Source organism: Coregonus lavaretus, assembly GCF_964263955.1.
Source record: "Coregonus lavaretus genome assembly, chromosome: 32".
Taxonomy (NCBI): domain Eukaryota; kingdom Metazoa; phylum Chordata; class Actinopteri; order Salmoniformes; family Salmonidae; genus Coregonus; species Coregonus lavaretus.
The window spans coordinates 32,380,005-32,405,375 of NC_140019.1; the positions used below are offsets into that span (position 1 = coordinate 32,380,005).

A 25,371-nucleotide genomic window follows, 5' to 3' on the forward strand; every position below is an offset into this window, starting at 1 on the left:
TTTTGACCTTCTAAAGATGGCGTATATCAATCTAATTTACGGCTTTTGCGACTGATGACGCAATGACGCAGCGCCGTCCCCACCATACATTCAGTTCAAGTATGAAAACAATAAACAACCCTGAGAAACGGGAGATATGCAAGAAGACCTGTCGCCTAGTTTCGACAGAAATACCGCTAAAATATTAACTGAAACAACTAAAGACAAGTAGAACGTCCTCTAAAACGACGTTGGACTCATCGGTCCTGACACAAAGGATTTCCGAGAGACGGTTTACACCTTTCCTTAGCCACTTCTAGCTAGCACTGTAGCTCGTTAGTAGACTTCTTTGCTTTCTTTGTTATGCAGTTGCCAGAGGACTGTTTTCGCATTAGTTTTCCACCATCGTTTCTTCGCTCCCTCACCCTGAACTCACTGGCCCTATGTCTCGCTGGCTTTTCCCCTGGTCAGGCTCAATCAAGAAGCGGGCCTGTCGGTACCTCTTACAGCATTACCTCGGTCACTTCTTACAAGAACGACTGAGTTTGGAACAGTTAAGTTTGGACCTGTACAATGGTAGTGGTGTCATCAAAGAAATCAACATCGACGTTTGGGTAAGTTAGTGAAAGTAGTGAAGCCGTCTAACTGTCTGAACAACTCGTCGCTTTTGTGTGTTCCCATGCAACCCGACCCTCAACAAACTTATTTCGCAATTTCAAGACTTGAACATAACAACAATCATCGACGTCATATCCTCGCTTCTCGTGAGTTCAAGGAACAGCCGTTCCGAGAATATTTTTGTCATCATCTGATTGGAAAATAACTCACCTCACTGCAGTTCAGTTGAAATATATATGACCAAGTTATACTTAGGTCTCGCAAACTCACTCTCTTTCAATCTGCATAACAGACAACCCCATTGCCCTAAGCAATTTCCACCAGCTGTTTATTGTAGGACACTGTTTTTATTTTTTCCCGGATCTTCCACTCATCTCTTAATTTCTCTTCACCCGTTTCCTTCCCTCTCCCCCAGGCGGTCAACGAACTATTGGAGTCTCTTGGGGCTCCATTTGAGATTGTGGATGGGTTTGTGAGCAGCATAGCGGTGACAATTCCCTGGTCAGCTCTTGTCACCGACCACTGCACCCTGGTCATCTCAGGCCTTCAGATAACATGCAAACCCAAGTACAGGACCAGTAAGTCTCAGCCTGACAGCCACTCTGCCTGACTAATGAGTTCTTTGTTGTTACCTTGTAATTGATTCAGCTCCTGTTCCTGTCACTGCCTCAGGCCTGTCAGCTTCAGGAAGGAAGTTGTGGTAACCATTGATTAGCTACCTTTTAGAATGTTATTGTCAACCAGACAAATACAGTAGTGTCTAGTACTAGCTAACTCTTTGCTCAAGAGAAGACATGTTAATCTATCCCAGGCTCAACATTTCTCAGAGCCAGCTGCAAACCAATTAAGTAGCACATGAGTATGTTGATCAGTCATACAGTACAGAAGCGTTTCCCAAACTCAGTCCTGGGGACCCCATTGGGTGCATGTTTTGTTTTTTTGGCCTAGCACTAGACGGCTGATTTAAATAATGAACTCATCAAGCTTTGATTATTTGAATCAGCTGTGTAGTGCTAGGGCAACACCAAAATGTGCATCCCTTGAGGTCCCCGGGACCGAGTTTGGGGAAACGCTACTGTACTATATGGCCATGATGAGTCATCGCTTATCATTGATTACAGTCACTGAATCATGCCTTGTTTTTGTTTAATTGTAGGTGGGGGGTTGGACTCCCAGGGCTGGTCCACATGCATGACTTCCAGCATGCAGCTGGCCCAGGAGTGCCTAAAGGACCCCCCTGAGGCGTCAGAGGAGCCGCCCGCTCCACTGGAGGGCCTGGAGATGTTTGCACAAACTATTGAGACGGGTGAGTCACTGTGTAGGCCTTGTTTGCACATATGTGTGTGGCAGTGAAAAGTATGCACCTGTTTTAAAGTTGTCATTATCATTCCTGTACTGTCCCCAGTGGTTGGTTAATGCCTTCTTCTGAAGATAACAACAACTTTTTCAGCCATTTTCAAACTGTGGAGTCAGTCATGTACTGTCAATTCCAAGCTTGTGAGATAAGGACTGAAATCATATCACTGGTGTCCCTTCTGGTGTCTTTGTGACCAATATGGTTAGTGATAGTGGATGTCCCTGTTTGTTATGTTGCAGTCCTGCGTCGGATAAAAGTCACTCTCCTGGACACCATTGTCCGAATCGAGCACCAGCCCCTGGACTTGGAGACGGGCATTGCCTTAGAGGTGCACATCAAACGGTATGTTGGTTCTCACCGCACTGACATTCTCAAACTGCCTCTTGTGGTCTGTCCACCTTTGACCAGTTTAGAAGTCAGGAAGGAGATGAGGAAACACTTGAGGCAAACCTGCAATGCCAAACTGTCTCTGTATTTGGCTGTAGATCCAAAGAGAACCTCTGAACCTCAGAGAAGCTTCACTATCTTTAGTAGAGCTTGTATGTGTGTATGGTGGGTGTTTTGGCTGAGGTTGAAGGTTACATAGCATTATTGTGCTGAGTGCTCTTGTCTGCCCCCGGTGGCTGTGTGGTGCGCTGCAGGCTGGAGTACTGTGACGAGGCAGTGAGGGACCCCAGCCAGACAGTGCCTGTAGACATCCACCAGCCCCCTGCCTTCCTGCACAAGATCCTCCAGCTCAGCTCTGTTCAACTGCTGTACGAGACCACCAGAGGGCCCCAGGTAACACGCACAGTTTTACATTGACCACAGCACTTATAAACTTTCTAATGGACACAGTCACTCACATGCATATACTCAAGTTGGGTCCCAATATAACACACACACCTCTTATAGAGCCTAAATATTCACTTATAAACTACTCACATACACTCATATTTCCTCTCACACTCCCCCTAGTGGCTTCTACCCCCAAGCCATAAGACTCCTGAACAGCTAATCATGGCACCCAGACTATTTGCATTGTCCCCCGCACCACCCCCTCTTTTACGCTGCTGATACTCTGTTTATTATCTATGCATAGTCACTTTAACTCTACCCACATGTACATAGTACCTTAATTACCTCGACTAACCGGTGCCCCCGCACATTGACTCTGTACCGTACCCCCTGTATATAGCCTCCCTACTGTTATTTTATTTTACATTTTAGTCATTTAGCAGACGCTCTTATCCAGAGCGACTTACAGTTAGTGAGTGCATACATAATTTTTTTATTTTTCATACTGGCCCCCCGTGGTAATCGAACCCACAACCCTGGCGTTGCAAACACCATGCTCTACCAACTGAGCTACATCCCTGCCGGCCATTCCCTCCCCTACCCTGGACGACTTGTGCGCCGCCCCATGGGTCTCCCGGTCGCGGCCGGCTACGACTGCTGCTCTTTAATTATTTTTATTTTTTACTTATCTATTTTTTACATTTTTTCATAACTGCATTGTTGGTTAAGGGATTGTAAATAAGCATTTCATGGTAAGGTCTACACCTGTTGTATTCGGCGCATGTGGCAAATAACATTTGATTTGATTTGACAGACTCTACCAACCAGTAGTGCTGGTAATCTTCCTTTCCTTCAGAGTCCTTTAAATCAAATCACATTTTATTTGTCACATGCTCTGAATACAACAGGTGTAGACCTTACCGTGAAATGCTTACATACAAGCCCTTAACCAACAATGCAGTTCAAGAAATGGAGTTAAGAAAATATTTACTAAATAAAGGAAAAAATAAAATACAAAGTAACACAATAAAATAACAATAACGAGGCTATATAAAGGGGGTACCGGTACCGAGTAAATCTGCGGGAGTACAGGTTAGTTGAGGTAAAGTGACTATGCACAGATGATAAACAGTGAGTAGCAGCAGTGTAAAAACAAAGGGGGGAGGGGTCAATGTAAATAGTCCAGGTGGCCATTTGATTAATGATTAATAAAGTTAAGGAGCCTTTTGTACCTAGTCTTGGCGCTCCGGTACCGCTTGCCGTGCGGTAGCAGAGAGAACAGTCTATGACTTGGCTGACTGGAGTCTTTGACAATTTTTTGGGCCTTCCTCTGGCACAGCGTAGTATATACAGTTGAAGTCGGAAGTTTACATACACCTTAGCCAAATTCATTTAAACTCAGTTTTTCACAATTCTTGACATTTAATCCTAGTAAAAATTCCCTTTCTTAGGTCAGTTAGGATCACCACTTTATTTTAAGAATGTGAAATGTCAGAATAATAGTAGAGAGAATCTTTTATTTCTTTCATCACATTCCCAGTGGGTCAGAAGTTTACATACACTCAATTAGTATTTGGTAGCATTGCCTTTAATTTCTTTAACTTGGGTCAAATGTTTCGGGTAGCCTTCCACAAGCTTCCCACAATAAGTTGGGTGAATTTTGGCCCATTCCTCCTGACAGAGCTGGTGTAACTGAGTCAGGTTTGTAGGCCTCCTTGCTCACACACGCTTTTTAAGTTCTGCCCACAAATGTTCTATAGGATTGAGGTCAGGGCTTTGTGATGGCCACTCCAATACCTTGACTTTGTTGTCCTTAAGCCATTTTGCCACAACTTTGGAAGTATGCTTGGGGTCATTGTCCATTTGGAAGACCCATTTGCGACCAAGCTTTAACTTCCTGACTGATGTCTTGAGATGTTGCTTCAATTTATCCACATAGTTTTCCTTCCTCATGATGCCATCTATTTTGTGAAGTGCACCAGTCCCTCCTGCAGCAAAGCACCCCACACAGCATGATGCTGCCACCCCTGTGCTTCACGGTTGGGATGGTGTTCTTCGGCTTGCAAGCATTCCCCTTTTTCCTCCAAACATAACGATGGTCATTATGGCAAAACAGTTTTGTTTCATCAGACCAGAGGACATTTCTCCAAAAAGTATGATCTTTGTCCCCATGTGCAGTTATAAACCGTAGTCTGGCTTTTTTATGGCGGTTTTGGAGCAGTGGCTTCTTCCTTGCTGAGCAGCCTTTCAGGTTATGTTGATATAGGACTCGTTTTACTATGGATATAGATACTTTTGTACCTGTTTCCTCCAGCATCTTCACAAGGTCCTTTGCTGTTGTTCTGGGATTGATTTGCACTTTTCCCACCAAAGTACGTTCATCTCTAGGAGACAGAATGCGTCTCCTTCCTGAGCGGTGTGACGGCTGCGTGGTCCCATGGTTTTATACTTGCGTACTATTGTTTGTACAGATGAACGTGGTACCTTCAGGCGTTTGGAAATTGCTCCCAAGGATGAACCAGACTTGTGGAGGACTACAATGTTTCTTCTGAGGTCTTTGCTGATTTCTTTTGATCTTCCCATGATGTCAAGCAAAGAGGCATTGAGTTTGAAGGTAGGCCTTGAAATACATCCACAGGTACACCTTCAATTGACTCAAATGATGTCAATTAGCCTATCAGAAGCTTCTAAAGCCATTATATTATTTTCTTGAATTTTCCAAGCTGTTTAAAGGTACAGTCAACTTCTGACCCACTGGAATTGTGATACAGTGAATTATAAGTGAAATAATCTGTCTGCAAACAATTGTTGGAAAAATGACTTGTCATGCACAAAGTAGATGTCCTAACCGACTTGCCAAAACTATAGTTTGTTAACAAGAAATTTGTGGAGTGGTTGAAAAACGAGTTTTAATGACTCCAACCTAAGTGTATGTAAACTTCCGACTTCAACTGTAGGTCCTGGATGGCAGGAAGCTTGTCCCCAGTAATGTACTGGGCCATACACACTACCCTCTGTAGCGCCTTACGGTCTGATGCCGAGCAGTTGCCATACCAGGCGGTGACGCAACCGGTCAGGATGCTCTCGATGGTGCAGCTGTATAACTTTTTGAGGATCTGGGGAACCATGCCAAATCTTTTCAAATCAAATCAAATTTTATTGGTCACATGCGATGAATACAACAGGTGCAGACATTGCAGTGAAATGCTTACTTACAGCCCTTAACCAACAGTGCATTTATTTTAACCAAAAAAAGTAAGAATAAAACAACAACAAAAAAAGTGTTGAGAAAAAAAGAGCAGAAGTAAAATAAAGTGACAGTAGGGAGGCTATATATACAGTAAAATAAAGTGACAGTAGGGAGGCTATATATACAAGGGGGTACCGTTGCAGAGTCAATGTGCGGGGGCACCAGCTAGTTGAGGTAGTTGAGGTAATATGTACATGTGGGTAGAGTTAAAGTGACTATGCATAAATACTTAACAGAGTAGCAGCAGCGTAAAAAGGATGGGGTGGGGGGGCAGTGCAAATAGTCCGGGTAGCCATGATTAGCTGTTCAGGAGTCTTATGGCTTGGGGGTAGAAGCTGTTGAGAAGTCTTTTGGACCTAGACTTGGCACTCCGGTACCGCTTGCCGTGCGGTAGCAGAGAGAACAGTCTATGACTAGGGTGGCTGGAGTCTTTGACAATTTTGAGGGCCTTCCTCTGACACCGCCTGGTATAGAGGTCCTGGATGGCAGGGAGCTTTGCCCCAGTGATGTACTGGGCCGTACGCACTACCCTCTGTAGTGCCTTGCGGTCAGAGGCCAAGCAGTTGCCATACCAGGCGGTGATGCAACCAGTCAGGATGCTCTCGATGGTGCAGCTGTAGAATTTTTTGAGGATCTGAGGACCCATGCCAAATCTTTTTAGTCTCCTGAGGGGGAATAGGCTTTGTCGTGCCCTCTTCACGACTGTCTTGGTGTGTTTGGACCATGATAGTTCGTTGGTGATGTGGACACCAAGGAACTTGACGCTCTCAACCTGTTCCACTACAGCCCCGTCGATGAGAATGGGGGCGTGCTCAGTCCTCTTTTTTTCCTGTAGTCCACAATCATCTCCTTTGTCTTGGTCACGTTGAGGGAGAGGTTGTTGTCCTGGCACCACACGGCTTTCAGTCTCCTGAGGGGGAAAATGTGTTGTCGTGCCCTCTTCACGACTGTCTTGGTGTGTTTGGACCATGATAGTTCGTTGGTGATGTGGACACCAAGGAACTTCAAACTCTCGACCCCGACCCGCTCCACTACAGCCAATGTTAATGGGGGCCTGTTCGGCCCTCCTGTTCCAGTAGTCCATGATCAGCTCCTTTTGTCTTGCTCACATTGAGGGAGAAGTTGTGGTCCTGGCACCACACTGCCATGTTTCTGACCTCCTCCCTATAGGCTGTCTCATCATTGTCGGTGATCAGGCCTACCACTGTTGTGTCGTCAGCAAACTTAATGATGGTGTTGGAGTTGTGCTTGGCCATGCAGTCGTGGGTGAACAGGGAGTACAGTAGGGGACTAAGCACACACTCCTGAGGGGCCCCCATGTTGAGGATCAGGATGGCAGATGTGTTTTTGCCAACCTTACCACCTGTGGGCGGCCCGTCAGGAAGTCCAGGATCCAGTTGCACAGGGAGGTGTTTAGTCCCAGGGTCCTTAGCTTAGTGATGAGCTTTGTGGGCACAATGGTGTTGAACGCTGAGCTGTAGTCAATAAACAGCATTCTCACATAGGTGTTCCTTTTGGCCAGGTGGGAAAGGGCAGTGTGGAGTGCGATTGAGATTGCGTCATCTGTTGGGGCTGTATGCGAATTGGAGTGGGTCTAGGGCTTCCGGGATGATGGTGTTGATGTGAGCGATGACCAGCCTTTCAAAGCACTTCATGGCTAACGACGTAACATAAGATATTACAGTTTTTAATGTCCCGTTGGTAGGATAGTCTTGATCGTAGATCATCCAGTTTATTTTCCAATGATTGCATGTTGGCCAATAGGACGGATGGTAGTGGCGGTTTACCCACTTGCCGACAAATTCTCACAAGTTACCCCAACCTCCGCCCCCTGTATCTCCGTCTTTTCTTCACGCGGGGATTTGGGCCTGGTCACGGGAAAGCAGTATATCCTTCGCGTCGGACTCATTAAATAAAATAATCTCTCCAGTTCGAGGTGAGTAATCGCTGTTCTGATGTCCAGAAGCTCTTTTCGGTCATAAGAGATGGTAGCAGCAACATTATGTACAAAATAAGTGACAAACAATGCAGTTTTTTTGTTGAAAAAATAGCACAGTTGGTTAGGAGCCAGTAAAACGGCAGCCATTCCCTCCAGCACCATGGTAATCGTCCTCTCCTTCACAGGGTTCTTTAAGAGCGGACACCCCTGGCTCAGCCTCAGCCAGCGAAGAGGAGGAAGAATGTGAGGATGAGGAGGAGGAGGAGGAGGAGGATGATGACCCTCCAGCCGCCCCAACCTCCCCCCCTCCGGCCACCCAGCAGCCCCTCCTCATCGGCAGCTGCTCCGGCTTCATGGAGACCACGGTCAAGATCAAACAGAACGACATGCTGCCTGGACCTAAGGTTGTTCATTTCCTTCCTGTGTGCACTTAAGTTTTTAAGAACCTCTGTTTTGCTTTTGTCTTTTGTTTTGTCACTGTTATTCCAACAATTTCTCTCTCCTTATCTTCCAGTTGGAGCTGGATGGGAAGGTGGGCTGCCTCCACCTGCTGCTCTCTCCAGACCAGATCACTCACCTGACCGACCTTTTATCTGCCCTCTGCATCGACACAGGTGAGTAAAGAAACTGGTTACCTGTGCCTCCCCACCTGCATTCCTCATATGTGTCTTAGTGCCACATCCTAATGTCATTGACAGTGGAACAAAACTCAATTAACTGAACACACTTTGTTTGGATCCATAGTTTAACCATGCACATCTTCATATGCACTGTGTACTGCAGACCCTGTATGATTCCTCCCTGTCTATCCTACCAGAGCCTGAGGCCAGTGGTGCTGGGGTTCACAGCCGTCCCCTGGACTCTGAGGACCTGCGTCTGATAGAGGAGGACTTGAGCAAACAGTTGAGCTCCAGCCCCGGCGATGGAGATCCGGACTGGGACGACGAGCCTGACATGGAGCCCTACCTCACCGGTCTGGAGAACGGGGGTACGTGGGGTAGTGGAGGGCAGCTAAAGAGTTGGAATGCAATATGGAGGCTAGGGAATTTTGCGGTGACAGGGGTCGCATTAGCTTTGTGGTGATACATAGTCTGCAGGACACGTGAACAGTTGTCTGCTGCTGCATAATTTGCATTCTTGACATGTTCTTGGAGCTTGGTTGAACTAGACATGTGAAGCATAGTGCTCATTCTCTCTGTCTCTCTTCTCTCTCTGTCTTTCTCTTCTTCCTCTCTCATTCTCTCTCTCAGATATGTTCTACTCCATGGGTCCTGGTATGACCAGCAGTGTGACGTCAGCGCGCTCTGGCAGCTCTCTCTCCGACAGCATGGCGTCGTCTACACACAGCCAGGCTAGCTACGCCCAGGGCCTACCACAGGGTCCCAGGCGTTATCCTGTACCAGGATCACTATCCAGCCTGCCTCAGTGTAGCAGAATACCAGGTAACACTCACAACATCTTACTCACACTGTCTTGTACACATTTCACAGATAACAAAAACGATACTATACAACCTATCTTCCTGATCCATCTTATTAACCCCTCCTCCAGGGCGAAGTAACCAATCAGAGCCCCTGAAGCCAGAGATGTTGCTCCGCCTCTCGCTTGGCGGGCTCACCCTAACCCTACTGGAGCAGGACCCGCCCCCCGGGCCAGACGCAGCTTGCTCATTAGCCCAGGTGTCTCGAGTGTTCTTCCGGGAGCTGGCCTTCTTCAAAGACAGCATGTTCAGTGAGAGAGACTTCCACCACCTCAGAGCTAGCTTTGCTGAAGCCTGTCCCCACTCACACCTCAGGTACAAACACACAATAGCCTCTTCAACATTGGCCACCACTCCTCAGATAAATCAACAAACCTTCCCTACATATCAATAAGTAGTCCCCTGTAGAGGTAGAGCATGGCGCTTGCAACGCCAGGGTTGTGGGTTCGTTTCCCACGGGGGGCCAGTATGAAAATGTATGCACTCACTAACTGTCAGTCGCTCTGGATAAGAGCGTCTGCTAAATGACTAAAAATAAATGTAAAAAAATAAATCATCCTTTTTCGCTCTCCATCTCTGTCCTCCTCTCTCTGTCCTCCTCTCTCTGTCCTCCTCTCTCTGTCCATCTCTGTCTCTCTGTCTCTCTGTCTCTCTCTCTCTGTCTCTCTGTCTCTCTCTCTCTGTCTCTGTCTCTCTCTCTCTCTCTCTCTCTCTCTCTCTCTCTCTCTCTCTCTCTCTCTCTCTCTCTCTCTCTCTCTCTCTCTCTCTCTCTGTGTCTCTCTCTCTCTGTCCTCCTCTCTCTGTCTCTCTCTCTCTCTCTCTGTCTCTCTGTCTCTCTCTCTCTGTCTCTCTCTCTCTCTCTCTCTCTCTCTCTCTCTCTCTGTGTGTCTCTCTCTCTCTGTGTCTCTTTCTCTCTCTCTCTGTGTCTCTTTCTCTCTCTCTGTGTCTCTTTCTCTCTCTCTCTGTGTCTCTTTCTCTCTCTCTCTGTCTCTTTCTCTCTCTCTCTGTGTCGCTCTCTCTCTCTGTGTGTCTCTCTCTCTCTCTCTGTGTGTCTCTCTCTCTCTGTGTCTCTCTCTCTCTCTGTGTCGCTCTCTCTCTCTGTGTGTCTCTCTCTCTCTGTGTCTCTCTCTCTCTGTGTCTCTCTCTCTCTCTGTGTCTCTCTCTCTCTCTGTGTGTCTCTCTCTCTCTCTGTGTGTGTCTCTCTCTCTGTGTGTCTCTCTGTGTGTCTCTCTCTCTCTCTGTGTGTCTCTCTCTGTGTGTCTCTCTCTCTCTCTCTCTATGCCTCTCTCTCTGTGTGTGTGTGTGTGTGTGTGTCTCTCTCTGTGTCTCTCACTGTGTGTCTCTCTCTCTCTGTGTCTCTCTCTCTCTCAGGATGACTGGAGCAGCGGTACAGGTGGCATGTGAGATGCGCAGTGCAGGTCGCCACTCCCGTGCTGTGACCTCTGACGTGTCCTTCAGCAGGCTAGAGCTGCTTGAGTGTCTCTGGGAGCCAGGCAAACCCCAATACACTGAGGTAGGACAGGGGCTGTTATTTGAGATTATCTGAGGGCTTTAACACAACATTCATCAGAATACAGTGTGTTTCAGCAGGGGCTAGCATTGCCCAGGATATAACGCTTTCCTCTCTTCACTGTTTTTTCTCTCTGTAGCTGCTGCAGTTCCAGCGGGCTGGTACGTTCACAGTGGGAGCTACAGCCAGACCCTGTGCACAGCTCCACTACAGTCTCACAGAGAAACACCTGCGCAAGGTAAACCAGGACAGTGTGTATGTTGTGTGTTTGTGTCAGTTGAACATGTTCAAAAGCTAATATGTAATTGATTCAGTCTGTTTTGGTTTCCTCTGTTAACCTGCTACCCCCTCCTCCTGATATGTCTCTGTATTGCAGGGGAGGCAGCGTGTGGTGCGTAGAGACAGTGTAGTGAGGGTAGAGTTGGGAGAGCTGAGTGCTGAGTTGGACCTGGACATTCTGAGTCGACTGGAACCTCTGAGCAGAGCCTGCAGCCACTGTCCCACACAGACAGGAGGAGGACCCGTACAGACACAGGTAAACACTTAGCAAGCCATCATCCACTAAGAGGAGCCATTTGATAATGTTTTTGATATGCATGCCTCACAAATGAAGTTAAATTGCAGGTTTGCTTTATGTTTCGAATTTGTTTTGTTTTGAATATTCTCCTCTCCTCCTCTCCCATCCCTCTCTCAGACCCAGAGCAGTGAGCTGCACTCCTCTCTCTCCCTCCTCTCGCCCCACGCCGTCCTCAAGCTCCGCTTCCCCATCCCGGACCTCCGGCCGCTCCCCCTCCGACGCCCGCCTTCCCAGAGGGCCGTGCGGCAGGAGACCCTGGTGCTGGAGCTGTGTGACCTGGATATCCGCTCCCAGGAGGGCCCTGACCTCCAGCCGGATCCCAATGCACCCCCTGGCCCCCCCCACGGCCCCCTCACACAGCTATTGGAGGCTAGCTTCAGTGACATGCACGGTGAGGAATACACACACACAGTCAAATATACACACAAACATTAACACATTTTGAGCAATTGTTTGTTAATTGTCTCTCTCAGGAACGTATGAGGGCTGGGAAGGAGGCTCCTTCCCCTGTATCAGAGTCCAGAAGAGTCAAGACTCCATGGCCAAGTGAGTGTGTTTCTGGAACATGTATTTTAGGAGAGTTTGTTTCACTTGCTGTGTCACTTGGCTGCGTAGATTTAATGTGTTTCAGAAGTCAACGTTGCACATCAACCTACTGTATAGTTTACATCTCCCTGTCTGTTTCTTTTTCTATCTCTCTCTCTCCCTCCCTCTCTCCAGGCTGTCAGTGCGTGTCAATGGAGGAGAGGGTCTGGGGTCAGCGTTAGGGGGGGTCGGGCTGGGTCTGATGAGGGACCTGGGGTCCATGTCGTTTGAGAACCCCTGTGAACTCCGAGAGAAGACCAGCTCTCCCTTCTCCTCCAACCGCACCATGTTCGAGACTGAGGAGGTACCGCACCATCCCATCACAAACACCTACTCTCCCCTCTCTCACCCCTGACCATCCTCTCTCACCCCTAACATCCCTCTCTCACCCCTGACCATCCTCTCTCACCCCTAACATCCCTCTCTCACCCCTGACCATCCTCTCTCTCACCCCTGACCATCCTCTCTCTCACCCCTGACCATCCTCTCTCTCACCCCTGACCATCCTCTCTCTCACCCCTGACCATCCTCTCTCTCACCCCTGACCATCCCTCTCTGGACCAATTTTCAGTTCCTCACCATCCCTCATGATCTCACACTTCCTAAAGATGTTGGGTTTTAATTTTACCCACTTTCCAAAAGTTGCAGTCTAACCTTTCCTCCTCCTCCTGTCTCCTCATCATTCTGTCTCCTCATCCTCCTGTCTCCTCATCATTCTGTCTCCTCATCCTCCTGTCTCCTCCTGTCTCCTCATCCTCCTGTCTCTGTCTCCTCCTCCTGTCTCCTCCTCCTCCTGTCTCCTCCTCCTCCTGTCTCCTCATCCTTCTGTCTCCTCATCCTTCTGTCCTCTCCTCATCCTTCTTTCTCCTCACCCTTCTGTCTCCTCATCCTTCTGTCCTCTTCTCCTCATCCTTCTGTCCTCTCCTCCTCACCCTTCTGTCTCCTCACCCTTCTGTCTCCTCATCCTTCTGTCTCCTCATCCTTCTGTCTCCTCCTCCTGTCATTTCCTCCTCCTCCTGTCCTCTCCTCCTCCTCCTTCTGTCTCCTCATCCTCCTGTCCTCTCCTCCTCATCCTTCTGTCTCCTCATCCTCCTGTCCTCTCCTCCTCCCCCTCCTGTCTCCTCATCCTCCTGTCTCCTCCTCCTCCTCCTCCTTCTGTCTCCTCATACTCCTCTCGTCCTCCTCCTCCTGTCTCCTCATCCTCCTGTCCTCTCCTCCTCCTCCTCCTGTCTCCTCATCCTCCTCCTCCTTCTGTCTCCTCATACTCCTCTCGTCCTCCTCTTCCTGTCTCCTCATCCTTCTGTCCTCTCCTCCTCATCCTTCTGTCCTCTCCTCTGCATCCTTCTGTGTCCTCATCCTCCTGTCTCCTCATCCTCCTTCTGTCTCCTCATCCTCCTGTCCTCTCCTCATCCTCCTGTCCTCTCCTCCTCCTCCTTCTGTCTCCTCCTCCTTCTGTCCTCTCCTCCTCCTCCTTCTGTCCTCTCCTCTGCATCCTTCTGTGTCCTCCTCCTTCTGTGTCCTCATCCTCCTCCTCCTTCTGTCTCCTCATCCTCCTCCTCCTGTCTCCTCATCCTCCTGTCTCCTCATCATCCTGTCTCCTCCTCCTCCTTCGGTCTCCACATACTCCTGTCTCCTCATCCTCCTCCTTCTGTCCTCTCCTCATCCTTCTGTCCTCTCCTCCTCATCCTTCTGTCCTCTCCTCTGCATCCTTCTGTGTCCTCCTCCTGTCTCCTCATCCTCCTGTCTCCTCATCCTCCTCCTCCTTCTGTCTCCTCATACTCCTGTCTCCTCATCCTCCTGTCTCCTCCTCCTCCTGTCCTCTCCTCCTCCTCCTCCTTCTGTCTCCTCATCCTCCTGTCCTCTCCTCATCCTCCTGTCCTCTCCTCATCCTCCTGTCCTCTCCTCATCCTCCTGTCCTCTCCTCATCCTCCTGTCCTCTCCTCATCCTCCTGTCTCCTCATCCTCCTGTCCTCTCCTCCTCCTCCTCCTTCTGTCTCCTCATCCTCCTGTCCTCTCCTCATCCTCCTGTCTCCTCATCCTCCTGTCCTCTCCTCATCCTCCTGTCTCCTCATCCTCCTGTCTCCTCATCCTCCTGTCCTCTCCTCCTCCTCCTTCTGTCTCCTCATCCTCCTGTCCTCTCCTCCTCCTCCTTCTGTCTCCTCATCCTCCTGTCTCCTCCTCCTCCTTCTGTCCTCTCCTCCTCATCCTTCTGTCTCCTCATCCTCCGGTCTCCTCATCCTCCGGTCTCCTCAACCTCCTGTCCTCTCTTCCTCCTTCTTTCTTCTCACCCTTCTGTCTTCTCATCAATCTGTCTCCTCATCCTTCTGTCCTCTGCTCCTCATCCTCCTGTCTCCTCATCCTCCTGTCTCCTCATCCTCCAGTCTCCTCAACCTCCTGTCCTCTCTTCCTCCTTCTGTCTTCTCACCCTTCTGTCTCCTCATCCTTCTGTCCTCTGCTCCTCATCCTCCTGTCTCCTCATCCTTCTGTCTTCTCCTCTATCTAACTACTTTCATTGCCCCCCCTTCAGATGGTGATCCCAGCAGACCCAGAGGAGATGCAACAGTTCCAGTCTCAGTGTGTCTCTCAGTGTCAGTGTGTAGTAGACATCTTTCTGCCCCTGGCCTACATCTTCCTGCCCAGCAAACAGGCCTTCCAGAGTGTCTACAACAGGTCTGTGTGTCTGTCTCTCTCGCTAATTTGTTTATTTGTTTCCACCATTTTACATCACTCACTTTCTCTTTTTCTGTTCTTCCCCTTTGTCCTCCTCTCTCCATCCCTGTAGGATCAATAATGACCTGTTGATGTGGGAAGCCCCTCCCCCCTCAGTCCCTAAGAGCCACCACAGCCCCCAACACCATCGCCAAGACAACGACTACTTCCAGCTCTGCAAGTCTGCCTTCAGACTAGGTGAGACCCCCATACTGAGACTTGTAAACCACTTCAAACTGGTCAGACAGAATTGGGTAATCTCTGGGTAGCAACTTGTTAACATCTTTAGTCTATTTAAAGCTCTGATTTAAAATGGCTTGCCAAGTGGTATGTGTTGAGCAACTCTTTAGTCTGCACCCTGCAGACCATCTGAAATGTGTCGTTGTTCAACAGTTCTATAACTGTGATGTTTCTGGTCTCTCAGACTCAGACTCCGAGGAGGAAGATGCTCAGTTCTACACAGCCAGTGTATCAGCCAGATGCAGGCAGTCGGAGCCCCGCCCTAACCACGCCCTCAGCCTGCTCTCCCTCACCGTCGTCATAGGGAAGGGCCGCCTCCAAGCCATGACGGACAGCAAGGTGAGCAAATAATGAACCAGCTACATCTTACAATGGTTAGCTAGGGATATAGACTGGAGAGATTTTGGTTCCTGGTTCAAATCCTGACTGCACCTTACTGCTTGAAGGAACGATATTAGAGCTAACGTAAATTTCATTTGAATTCAGTAGTTTGGAATTTGTATTACACAAATTGAATGAATGTGTACGTGTACTATGATGCTTCTAAGGAAGACACCTGTTTAGTAAATCGTTTTCTGTTTCCTGTTTCGCCTCCTTCAGGGAGAGACAGGAAGTCAGGAGGAGCGGTGTCACGGGGAGCTCCTGTTGGACCTGGAAGGGGGGAAGATGTTCAGTGTGGCGCAGCATCATAACAACCCCCATCTCAGCTTCCTGTGCCTGGAGAGTAGGAGGGTGGAGCTTTACCACAAAGGTGAGTGGAATATATCAGGGTTTAGCTCTGGAAGTACCTTCCTAATCATTTGTAGTAGTGTGAAAATCCATGTGTTATCATGTGTATCTCTTCTAAATGACTGACAGCCCTTACCTCTTTCCCTTCTGGTCACTAACTCTTTTCCTCCAATTCACAGCTGTAGTGAAAGACTCCCCTGTCCCCGGGCGGTTAGAAATGCCCAGCTTCACTCCCCCAGGGCATCTGGACCCTACCATTTACCCCACAGAGGTGGGGGTGAGCAGTGTGAGTGGCAGGGAGACTGAGGTCCAGATGTTATCCACGGCTATCAAAATCACCCTGGACCCTCAGAGCAACGTCAAGGTAACATTCATATCTTCTCATGTATTATTTGAATGAAATATCACCTTTTGATTGCGCTTGTAAGTTAGCTGTGCTTGTGATTAAGAAATATCACTAACTTCATTCTGTGTTTGTGTGTTTTACAGGAGTTCCTGGTTGCCCTTCGTCTCCATGGCGCCACTATGCGACATCACATGGCACAGACCGATCACAGCTGGCACGAACAGGTATGCGGGAAATTGGGGATCCTAATAAATACCAAAGCAGAGAAGCTTCAGGCACCTGTCATGATTTTACTGCGTGGTGTGTGTTTGGTTAGTGAGTCTTGTTGATTAGGCTGTGTTTCTTCATGACAGCTGGTTGATTTTCTGGATGTCATTGATGACCCGATCCTGGGCTACACATCTCCTGCAGTTATTACCGTCCTACACACACACCTGGCCACCTGCGCCGTGGACTACAGGTATACACACACAGCAGATTTACATATGTGGACAAAGGTAGATAATAAATCATTATATGTTAATAATTTTTCACTTCTCCCTTCTCTCCCCTTCTTTGTTGCTCTCTGTCTCTCAGGCCCCTGTATCTTCCATTGAGGGTGTTGTTCACAGCAGAATCCTTCTCTCTGTCCAGTAACATCATCGTAGACACTGCCACCTTTCACCTCAGGTTTATCCTGGATGACTCTGCCCTGTATCTCTCTGATAAATGTGAAAGTGATGTAGTGGACCTGAGACGAGGTATGCCACATGATTAACTGGACCGTGTGTGTACATCTGCGTTTGAGTGTGTGTTCAATTCTAACGCACTCTCTCCCTCACCTCAGACTATGTGTGTGTCCTGGACATTGATCTGCTGGAGCTGGCCATTACCACATGGAAAGGCAGTGATACGGGGAAACTGGTACGTTTTTAGCTTGCCAATTTTGTGTGATTATACATCTGTCTGTGTGTTTGAACTTTAGAGACTGTTGGTCTCAAATCTACGCTGTTTTCCTATCCCCTCCTCTCTGTCTCTCCTAGTCCCAACCTCTGTTTGAGCTGCGTTGCTCCAACAACGTGGTCCACCTCCACACCTGTGCTGACTCCTGTGCTGCCCTGGTCAACATGCTGCAGTACCTGGTCTCCCAGGGAGACCTGCACCCGCCCCCCCGACACGCATCACCCACTGAGATCGCTGGACAGAAGCTGCCGGTAGACAGACCAGTATTTATATTTATTATGGATCCCCAAGGCAGCAGCTACTCTTCCTAGGGTCTGGCAAAATGAAGGCAGTTATACATTTTAAAAACATTACCGTACATTCATGACAGATTTCACAACACACTGTGTGCCCTCATGCCCCTGCTCCACTACCACATATCTACAACACAAAATCCATGTGTATGTGTGTGTATAGTGCGTATGTTATCATGTGTGTGTTGCTTCACAGTCCCCGCTGTTCCTTGAAGTGTATTTGTATCTGTTTTTTAAATCTGATTCTACTGCTTGCATCAGTTACCTGATGTGGAATATAGTTCCATGTAGTCATGGCTCTATGTAGTACTGTGCGCCTCCCATAGTCTGTTCTGGACTTGGGGACTGTGAAGAGACCTCTGGTGGCATGTCTTGTGGGGCATGCATGGGTGTCTGAGCTGTGTGCTAGTCGTTTAAACAGACAGCTCGGTGCTTACAACATGTCAATACCTCTCACAAATACATGTAGTGATGAAGTCAATCTCTCCTCCACTTTGAGCCAGGAGAGATTGACATGCATATTATTAATGTTTGCTCTCTGTGTACATCAAAGGGCCAGCCGTGCTGCCTGTTATGAGCCAATTGCAATTTTCCTAAGTCCCACTTTGTGGCACCTGACCACACGACTGAACAGTAGTCCAGGTGCGACAAAACTAGAGCCTGTAGGACCTGCCTTGTTGATAGTGCTGTTAAGAAGGTAGAGCAGCGCTTTATTATAGACAGACTTCTCCCCATCTTAGCTTCTGTTGTATCAGTATGTTTTGACCATGACAGTTTACAATCCAGGGTTACTCCAAGCAGTTTAGTCACCTCGCTCAATTTACACATTATTTATTAAAAGATTTAGTTGAGGTTTAGGGTTTAGTGAATGATTTGTCCCAAATACAATGCTTTTAGTTTTTGAAATATTTAGGACTAACTTAGTCCTTGCCACCCATTCTGAAACGAACTGCAGCTCTTTGGTAAGTGTTGCAGTCATTTCAGTCGCTGTAGTAGCTGACGTCTATAGTGTATAGTCATCTGAATACATATACACACTGGCTTTACTCCAAGGCTCCCGAGTGGCGCAGTGGTCTAAGGGACTGCATCTCAGTGCTTGAGGCGTCACAACAGACCCCCTGGTTCGATTCCAGGCTGTATCACAACCGGCCGTGATATGGAGTCCCATAGGGCGGCGCACAATTGACCCAGCGTCGTCCGGGTTTGGCCGGTGTAGGCCGTCATTATAAATAAGAATTTGTTCTTAACTGACTTGCCTAGTTAAATAAAGGTAAAATAAATGAAAATAATAAAAAGCCATGTCGTTAGTAAAGATTGAAAAAAGTAAGGGGCCTAGACAGCTGCCCTGGGTGTTTCCTGATTCTACCTGGATTATGTTGGAGAGGCTTCCATTAAAGAACACCCTCTGTGTTCTGTTAGACAGGTAACTGTATCCACAATATAGCAGGTGGAGTAAAGCCATAACACATACGTTTTTCCAGCAGTAGACTATGATCGATAATGTCAAAAGCCGCAATGAAGTCTAACAAAACAGCCCCCACAATCTTTTTATCATCAATTTCTCTCAGCCAATCATCAGTCATTTGTGTAAGTGCTGTGCTTGTTGAATGTCCTTCCCTATAAGTGTGCTGAAAGTCTGTTGTCAATTTGTTTACTGTAAAATAGCATTGTATCTGGTCAATCACAATTTTTTCCAAAACTTTACTAAGGGTTGGTAACAGGCTGATTGGTCGGCTATTTGAGCCAGTAAAGGGGGCTTTACTATTCTTAGGTAGCGGAATGACTTTTGCTTCCGTCCACGGCTGAGGGCACACACTTTTTAGTAGGCTTAAATTGAAGATATGGCAAATAGGAGGGCAATATCGTCCGCTATTATCCTCAGTCATTTTCCATCCAAGTTGTCAGACCCCGGTGGCTTGTCATTGTTGATATACAACAATAATTGTTTCACCTCTTCCACACTCACTTTACGGAATTCAAAATTACAATTCTTGTCTTTCATAATTTGGTCAGATATACATGGATGTGTAGTGTCAGCGTTTTGTTGCTGGCATGTCATGCATACGTTTGCTAATCTTGCCAATGAAAAAATCTGTAAAGTAGTTAGCAATTTCAGTCGGTTTTGTGATGAATGATGGAGGTCAGTTTGCCTTTTTTCCCAACATTTCATTGAAGGTGCTCCAAAGCTTTTTACTATAATTATTTGTCATTTATCTTTGTTTCATAGTGTAGTTTCTTCTTGTTATTCAGTTTAGTCACATGATTTCTCAATTTGCAGTACGTTTGCCAATCGGTTGTGCAGCTAGACTTATTTGCCATTCCTTTTGCCTCATCCCTCTCAACCATACCTTTTTTCAATTCCTCATCAATCCATGGAGATTTAACTGTTTTTAAAAGTCATTTTCTTAATGGGTGCATGCTTATTAGTAACTGGGATAAGCAATTTCATAAATGTGTCAAGTGCAACGTCTGTTTGCTCCTCATTACACACCACGGACCAACAAATATTCTGTGCATCAACAACATAGGAATCACTACAAAACTTATTGTATGACCTCTTTTACTATATTAGGCCCAGCCTTTGGAACTTTGGTTTTCCTAGATATGGCTACTATATTGTGATCATTACATCCGATGGATCTGGATACTGCTTTCAAGCACATTTCTGCAGCATTAGTAAAGATGTGATCAATACATGTTGATGATTTCGTTCCTGTGCTGTTTATATACAGTAGACTAGGATATACTACCTTGTTTAAGGTCTGGAACTGATTTTGTATGTTTGTTCGTATAAGCATTGTGTGAGAACAATTGAAGAGAATGAAACTGTGGAGCGGTAGAATAGGAGCCTAACTCCACTAGCTTCAACTATCTATTGCAGGGATGGGCAACTCCAGTCCTCAGGGTCCTGACTAGTGTCACACGTTTGCCCCAGCTAACACACCCGACTCCAATAATCAACTAATCATGATCTTCAGTTTAGAATGCAATTATTTGAATCAACCCCTGAGGACTGGAGTTGTCCATCCCTGATCTTTCTGTCTGTGTTTACGTGTCATGTGTTAGTTGTCAGAAAGTCCCGCCTCCTTGCCACCCTGCCCTCCAGCTGAGACTGCTGAGATCAACCAGTGCGATCTCCTTGATGCTTTGATTGACACCGAGAGGAGCCATCCAGATGAGGATATGGACTCAGGTAAAACGGGCTATTAAATGATAGTGTTGTTCAGCATCACTAGATATAACATTTTACATTTTGGCCATTTAGATCAGTGTTTCCCAACTTCGGTTCCCAGAACAGCGCACATTTTTGATGTAGCCCCGGACCAGCACCTGATTCAACTCATTGAGGGCTTGATGATTAGTTGAAAAGTTGAATCAGGTGAGTTTGTCCGGGGCTACACCAAAAATGTGTACTGTTGGGGGTACGGGAGTACTGGAGTTGGGAACCACTGCTTTACTGGATGCTCTTATCCAGAGCGGCTTACAGTCCTCTATACATATAATATACATTAAATAGAGGATGGTGATGACTCCTGGACATGTGGGATATTTCCTTGTGTGTTTCCAGGTTCTCCCACAGTCCAGCGGGGCTCACCTGTCTCTGTCTACCTGTTCCCCGGGGAGGCTCCCAAGCTCCGCCCACCTGTTGTCATTGACGGGGAGGATTCAGAGCTTGACGGACTGGTGGCGACAGCCACTGAGGTGCAGGCGGATATGATGTCAGAGGAGGGCTCTGAGGGTTCAGAGGACAACGAGGACTTCTGCATCCTAGAGGCTCCTGGGATGGGTATACCTGTGAGTCTCTGTTCTCTATTTCATCCCCTCATCTCTCCATACTACTTTCTCTATTACCTGTAGTTCACACGGAATTGAATTATGCAACATGAAGTACTAAACCTATTCTGGTGTCCATGTTCATTAATTCACCCCCAGCCCAGAGACGGGGAGCCCCTGGTGACTGTGTTAACTGAGAGTCCTATCAGGGTGAGGGAGGGCCACTTCTCCCGGCCGCGGGGAAGCTCTGACCTGCTGCGGGCCCCCAGCCGCTTCCCTGTCCCCCAGAGCAGGGTGGTGCTACGAGAGGTGTCTGTCGTCTGGCATCTGTACGGAGGGAGAGACTTCGGGGGCAAGGCCATGTCTACACACACGCAGCATGGAAACAGGTGTCCATACACACACATATACAGACAAATGCACAGCATTATTCAGACATGCACACACAACCCAGCAACAGGCACTTGAATATGTACGATTTCTCTCTTACTGATCATCAAGCTCCTTTCTCTCTCTCTTTCCTCTCCCTCCCTCCCCCTCTCTCTCTAGGGGTCGCTCTGCCCCCTCTGGGATGCGTGGGTCCCCGTCCCGCTCTGCTGCTCCGTCCCGGCCTCAGAACTCTTGGCGCTGGGCTGGTGGCGGTGGACGTCAACACAACCTGCTCATGGAGATCCAGCTCACCAAGGTAGGGAGAGTGTATGTACTGTGATCCAGCTCACCAAGGGAGGGAGAGTGTATGTACTGTGATCCAGCTCACCAAGGGAGGGAGAGTGTATGTACTGTGATCCAGCTCACCAAGGGAGGGAGAGTGTATGTACTGTGATCCAGCTCACCAAGGTAGGGAGAGTGTATGTACTGTGATCCAGCTCACCAAGGGAGGGAGAGTGTATGTACTGTGATCCATCTCACCAAGGGAGGGAGAGTGTATGTACTGTGATCCATCTCACCAAGGTAGGGAGAGTGTATGTACTGTGATCCATCTCACCAAGGGAGGGAGAGTGTATGTACTGTGATCCAGCTCACCAAGGGAGGGAGAGTGTATGTACTGTGATCCAGCTCACCAAGGTAGGGAGAGTGTATGTACTGTGTGTATCCATACAGTACTCTAAAGATATTGTTTGCCGTTGATTCTTTTCTCTGAACAAAATGGAAATCTAATTCATTTTTTCCCCCATTGTAAGGATATGTTCAGTTGGAGTGTAGCATAAATGTCAACCGATCCTTTTGTTAAAGTGGAGACAGCAAAAAGCTACATAACTGGTGCTATTAGTTAAATGTGCCATTCCTGTTCCAGGTGAGCTTCCAGCATGAGTCGTATCGGGGGGTGGTGTCTGCGGCTGGGCCGGGTCAGGAGGGAGAGGGGCCTGGGGTGGTGTCTGCGGCTGGGCCGGGTCAGGAGGGAGAGGGGCCTGGGGTGGGGGTCGGGGCGGTGGGGGAGCAGCCTCTGTCCCGCCAGGTGTTCATCGTTCAGGAGCTGGAGGTGCGCGACCGCCTGGCCTCGTCCCAGCTCAACAAGTTCCTCTACCTGTACACCAGCGAGAGCATGCCCCGCAGAGCACACTCCAACATGGTGAGAGAAGAGGCTTTTTATAGCCATTTATCATTATTTCCTTTTCGTTGTGAAAGTGTTTTTATAAATGATTCTAATTTCCAGGGGAATTATAAATGTTTCTATGATATTGGGTTGTAATGGTTTTGTTGTAATTCTACCTAATGTGTTATCTGTGTGTCCCAGTTAACAGTGAAGGCCCTGCAGGTGTGTCCAGACTCTGGTCTGGGTGGTGCAGAGTGTTGTTTAAGAGTCAGCCTCCTGCCCCTCCGACTCAACATCGACCAGGATGCCTTGTTCTTCCTGAAGGATTTCTTCAGTAGTCTGGCTGCTGGAGTTAACCCCTACTTGCCTGTGGACCCTGCAGCTGAGGGTGAGCACCATCATCAAATCAAATCAAATCAAATGTTATTGGTCACATGCGCCGAATACAACAGGTGCAGACATTACAGTGAAATGCTTACTTACAGCCCTTAACCAACAGTGCATTTATTTTAAACAAAAAAAGTAAAAATAAAACAACAACAAAAAAAAAGTGTTGAGAAAAAAAAGAGCAGAAGTAAAATAAAGTGACAGTAGGGAGGCTATATATACAGGGGGGTACCGTTGCAGAGTCAATGTGCGGGGGCACCGGCTAGTTGAGGTAATATGTACATGTGGGTAGAGTTAAAGTGACTATGCATAAATACTTAACAGAGTAGCAGCAGCGTAAAAAGGATGGGGTGGGGGGGCAGTGCAAATAGTCCGGGTAGCCATGATTAGCTGTTCAGGAGTCTTATGGCTTGGGGGTAGAAGCTGTTGAGAAGTCTTTTGGACCTAGACTTGGCACTCCGGTACCGCTTGCCGTGCGGTACCAGAGAGAACAGTCTATGACTAGGGTGGCTGGAGTCTTTGACAATTTTGAGGGCCTTCCTCATTGTGTTCTCTGTACTCTACATGATAAGTAGGGCCTTGGGTTTTTTCCTGCTCAGGTCACATGGATCAGGAAAACAATTATACATATAATTACTTTTTGGTGCTCTGTATCATACACTATATATACAAAAGTATGTGGACACCCCTTCAAATTAGTGAACATACCCGTTGCTGACAGGTGTATAAAATTGAGCACACCGCCATGCAATCTCCATAGACAAACATTGGCAGTAAAATGGCCTTACTGAAGAGCTCAGTGACTTTCAACGTGGCACCATCATAGGATGCCACCTTTCCAACAAGTCAGTTTGTCAAATTTCTGCCCTGCTAGAGATGCCCCGGTCAACTGTAAGTGCTGTTATTGTGAAGTGGAAACGTCCAGGAGCAACAACGGCTCAGCCGTGAAGTGGTAGGCCAAACAAGCTAATAATGGTCTGGGGCTGTTTTTCATGGTTTGGGCTAGGCCCCTTAGATCCAGTGAAGGGAAATCTTAACACTACAGCATACAATGACATTCTAGATGATTCTCTGCTTCCAACTTTGTGGCAAAAGTTTGGGGAAGGCCCTTTCCTGTTTCAGCAAGACAATGCCCCCGTGCACAAAGAGAGGTCCATACAGAAATGGTTTGTCGAGATCGGTGTCCGACCTCACTAATGCTCTTATGGCTGAAAGGAAGCAAGTCCCCGCAGCAATGTTCCAACATCTAGTGGAAAGCCTTCCCAGAAGAGTGGAGGCTGTTATAGCAGCAAAGGTGGGACCAACTCCATATTAATGGCCATGATTTTGGAATGAGATGTTCGACGAGCAGGTGTCCACACACTTTTGGTCATGTAGTGTATATCCTCCTCAACCACTCAATACTTTCTCCTGTTTTCTTCAATTTCTCTCTCTGTCCTCTCACAGTGAAGACAGACCCTTCCCAGAAGCCCACTGAAGATGGGGTCAGTGGCACGGAGACCCCTGCTGGTCTGGGTCCTGACCTCACTGCTTCTGTAGAAACCACCTATAGCGAGCAGAGCTCCTCGTCCGCTGGCTCCACCTCCTCCACTGATCAGCCAATCTACTTCCGGTAATTACTGTAACTTAATCCTCCCAAAATGTATCCATGAAGTTACAAAAAAAACTCAAGTCTATTTCGAATGGGTAGAAATTATTTATACGTTGTCTTTCCTTTCTAAGGGAGTTCCGTTTCACCTCTGAAGTCCCCATCTGGCTGGACTACCAGGGAAAGCATGTGGTCATTGAGCAGGTGAAAGGACAAAGGACATTTTAACTGCGATGATTTGTCTGTGAACCAATCTCTGTGGTTTATTATGTTATGTCACACACTTGACCTTTGCACCGTGATTGTTTCCTAGGGGACGTTTGCAGGGATTCTTATTGGTCTGGCCCAGCTGAACTGCTCTGAACTGAAGCTGAAGAGACTCTGCTGCCGACACGGGTACAACAACACTAACTCTGTGGGGTTTCTCTGTAGTCTGAAGCAAGTGTCTTTTTCATAACGCTTTTCTCTAATATCTCTTCCTCCCAGACTTCTAGGCGTAGATAAGGTGATTCAGTACGCTGTCACTGAGTGGCTGACAGACATCAGAAAGAACCAGCTGCAGGGCATTCTGGGAGGTGTAGGCCCCATGCACTCTGTAGTTCAGCTGTGTAAGTACAGGAAGTGACGTCACTTGTTTGGTGAGCTTTGTCGTTGTCCCTTTAGTAATATAATAATATATAATATGCCATTTATCAGACGCTTTTATCCAAAGCGACTTACAGTCATGTGTGCATACATTTTTACGTATGGGTGTTCC

At 47.6% G+C, this 25,371-nt stretch overlaps 1 protein-coding gene across 1 annotated transcript in view; it reads left to right on the top strand.

The window, feature by feature from the left end:
• The first annotated feature begins 110 nt into the window (after nucleotides 1-110).
• LOC311107373 (autophagy-related protein 2 homolog A-like) overlaps nucleotides 111-25,371 on the top strand; it is a 27,985-nt gene continuing 2,724 nt past the window's right edge. Inside the window, exons 1-36 of the mRNA XM_084149864.1 lie at nucleotides 111-593; nucleotides 1,013-1,175; nucleotides 1,754-1,903; nucleotides 2,194-2,296; nucleotides 2,596-2,734; nucleotides 8,106-8,324; nucleotides 8,435-8,534; nucleotides 8,738-8,908; nucleotides 9,171-9,362; nucleotides 9,472-9,715; nucleotides 10,772-10,913; nucleotides 11,050-11,148; nucleotides 11,287-11,445; nucleotides 11,605-11,878; nucleotides 11,961-12,033; nucleotides 12,208-12,376; nucleotides 14,600-14,742; nucleotides 14,855-14,979; nucleotides 15,206-15,360; nucleotides 15,622-15,772; nucleotides 15,930-16,114; nucleotides 16,240-16,320; nucleotides 16,450-16,556; nucleotides 16,673-16,836; nucleotides 16,923-16,999; nucleotides 17,119-17,289; nucleotides 20,398-20,524; nucleotides 20,900-21,126; nucleotides 21,265-21,494; nucleotides 21,655-21,790; nucleotides 22,400-22,675; nucleotides 22,841-23,027; nucleotides 24,473-24,638; nucleotides 24,749-24,818; nucleotides 24,928-25,010; nucleotides 25,101-25,222. Coding sequence (XP_084005990.1) covers nucleotides 423-593; nucleotides 1,013-1,175; nucleotides 1,754-1,903; nucleotides 2,194-2,296; nucleotides 2,596-2,734; nucleotides 8,106-8,324; nucleotides 8,435-8,534; nucleotides 8,738-8,908; nucleotides 9,171-9,362; nucleotides 9,472-9,715; nucleotides 10,772-10,913; nucleotides 11,050-11,148; nucleotides 11,287-11,445; nucleotides 11,605-11,878; nucleotides 11,961-12,033; nucleotides 12,208-12,376; nucleotides 14,600-14,742; nucleotides 14,855-14,979; nucleotides 15,206-15,360; nucleotides 15,622-15,772; nucleotides 15,930-16,114; nucleotides 16,240-16,320; nucleotides 16,450-16,556; nucleotides 16,673-16,836; nucleotides 16,923-16,999; nucleotides 17,119-17,289; nucleotides 20,398-20,524; nucleotides 20,900-21,126; nucleotides 21,265-21,494; nucleotides 21,655-21,790; nucleotides 22,400-22,675; nucleotides 22,841-23,027; nucleotides 24,473-24,638; nucleotides 24,749-24,818; nucleotides 24,928-25,010; nucleotides 25,101-25,222 — 5,551 coding nt within the window. The 5' untranslated portion in view covers nucleotides 111-422. The remainder of the gene's footprint in view (nucleotides 594-1,012; nucleotides 1,176-1,753; nucleotides 1,904-2,193; nucleotides 2,297-2,595; nucleotides 2,735-8,105; nucleotides 8,325-8,434; nucleotides 8,535-8,737; nucleotides 8,909-9,170; nucleotides 9,363-9,471; nucleotides 9,716-10,771; nucleotides 10,914-11,049; nucleotides 11,149-11,286; nucleotides 11,446-11,604; nucleotides 11,879-11,960; nucleotides 12,034-12,207; nucleotides 12,377-14,599; nucleotides 14,743-14,854; nucleotides 14,980-15,205; nucleotides 15,361-15,621; nucleotides 15,773-15,929; nucleotides 16,115-16,239; nucleotides 16,321-16,449; nucleotides 16,557-16,672; nucleotides 16,837-16,922; nucleotides 17,000-17,118; nucleotides 17,290-20,397; nucleotides 20,525-20,899; nucleotides 21,127-21,264; nucleotides 21,495-21,654; nucleotides 21,791-22,399; nucleotides 22,676-22,840; nucleotides 23,028-24,472; nucleotides 24,639-24,748; nucleotides 24,819-24,927; nucleotides 25,011-25,100; nucleotides 25,223-25,371) is intronic.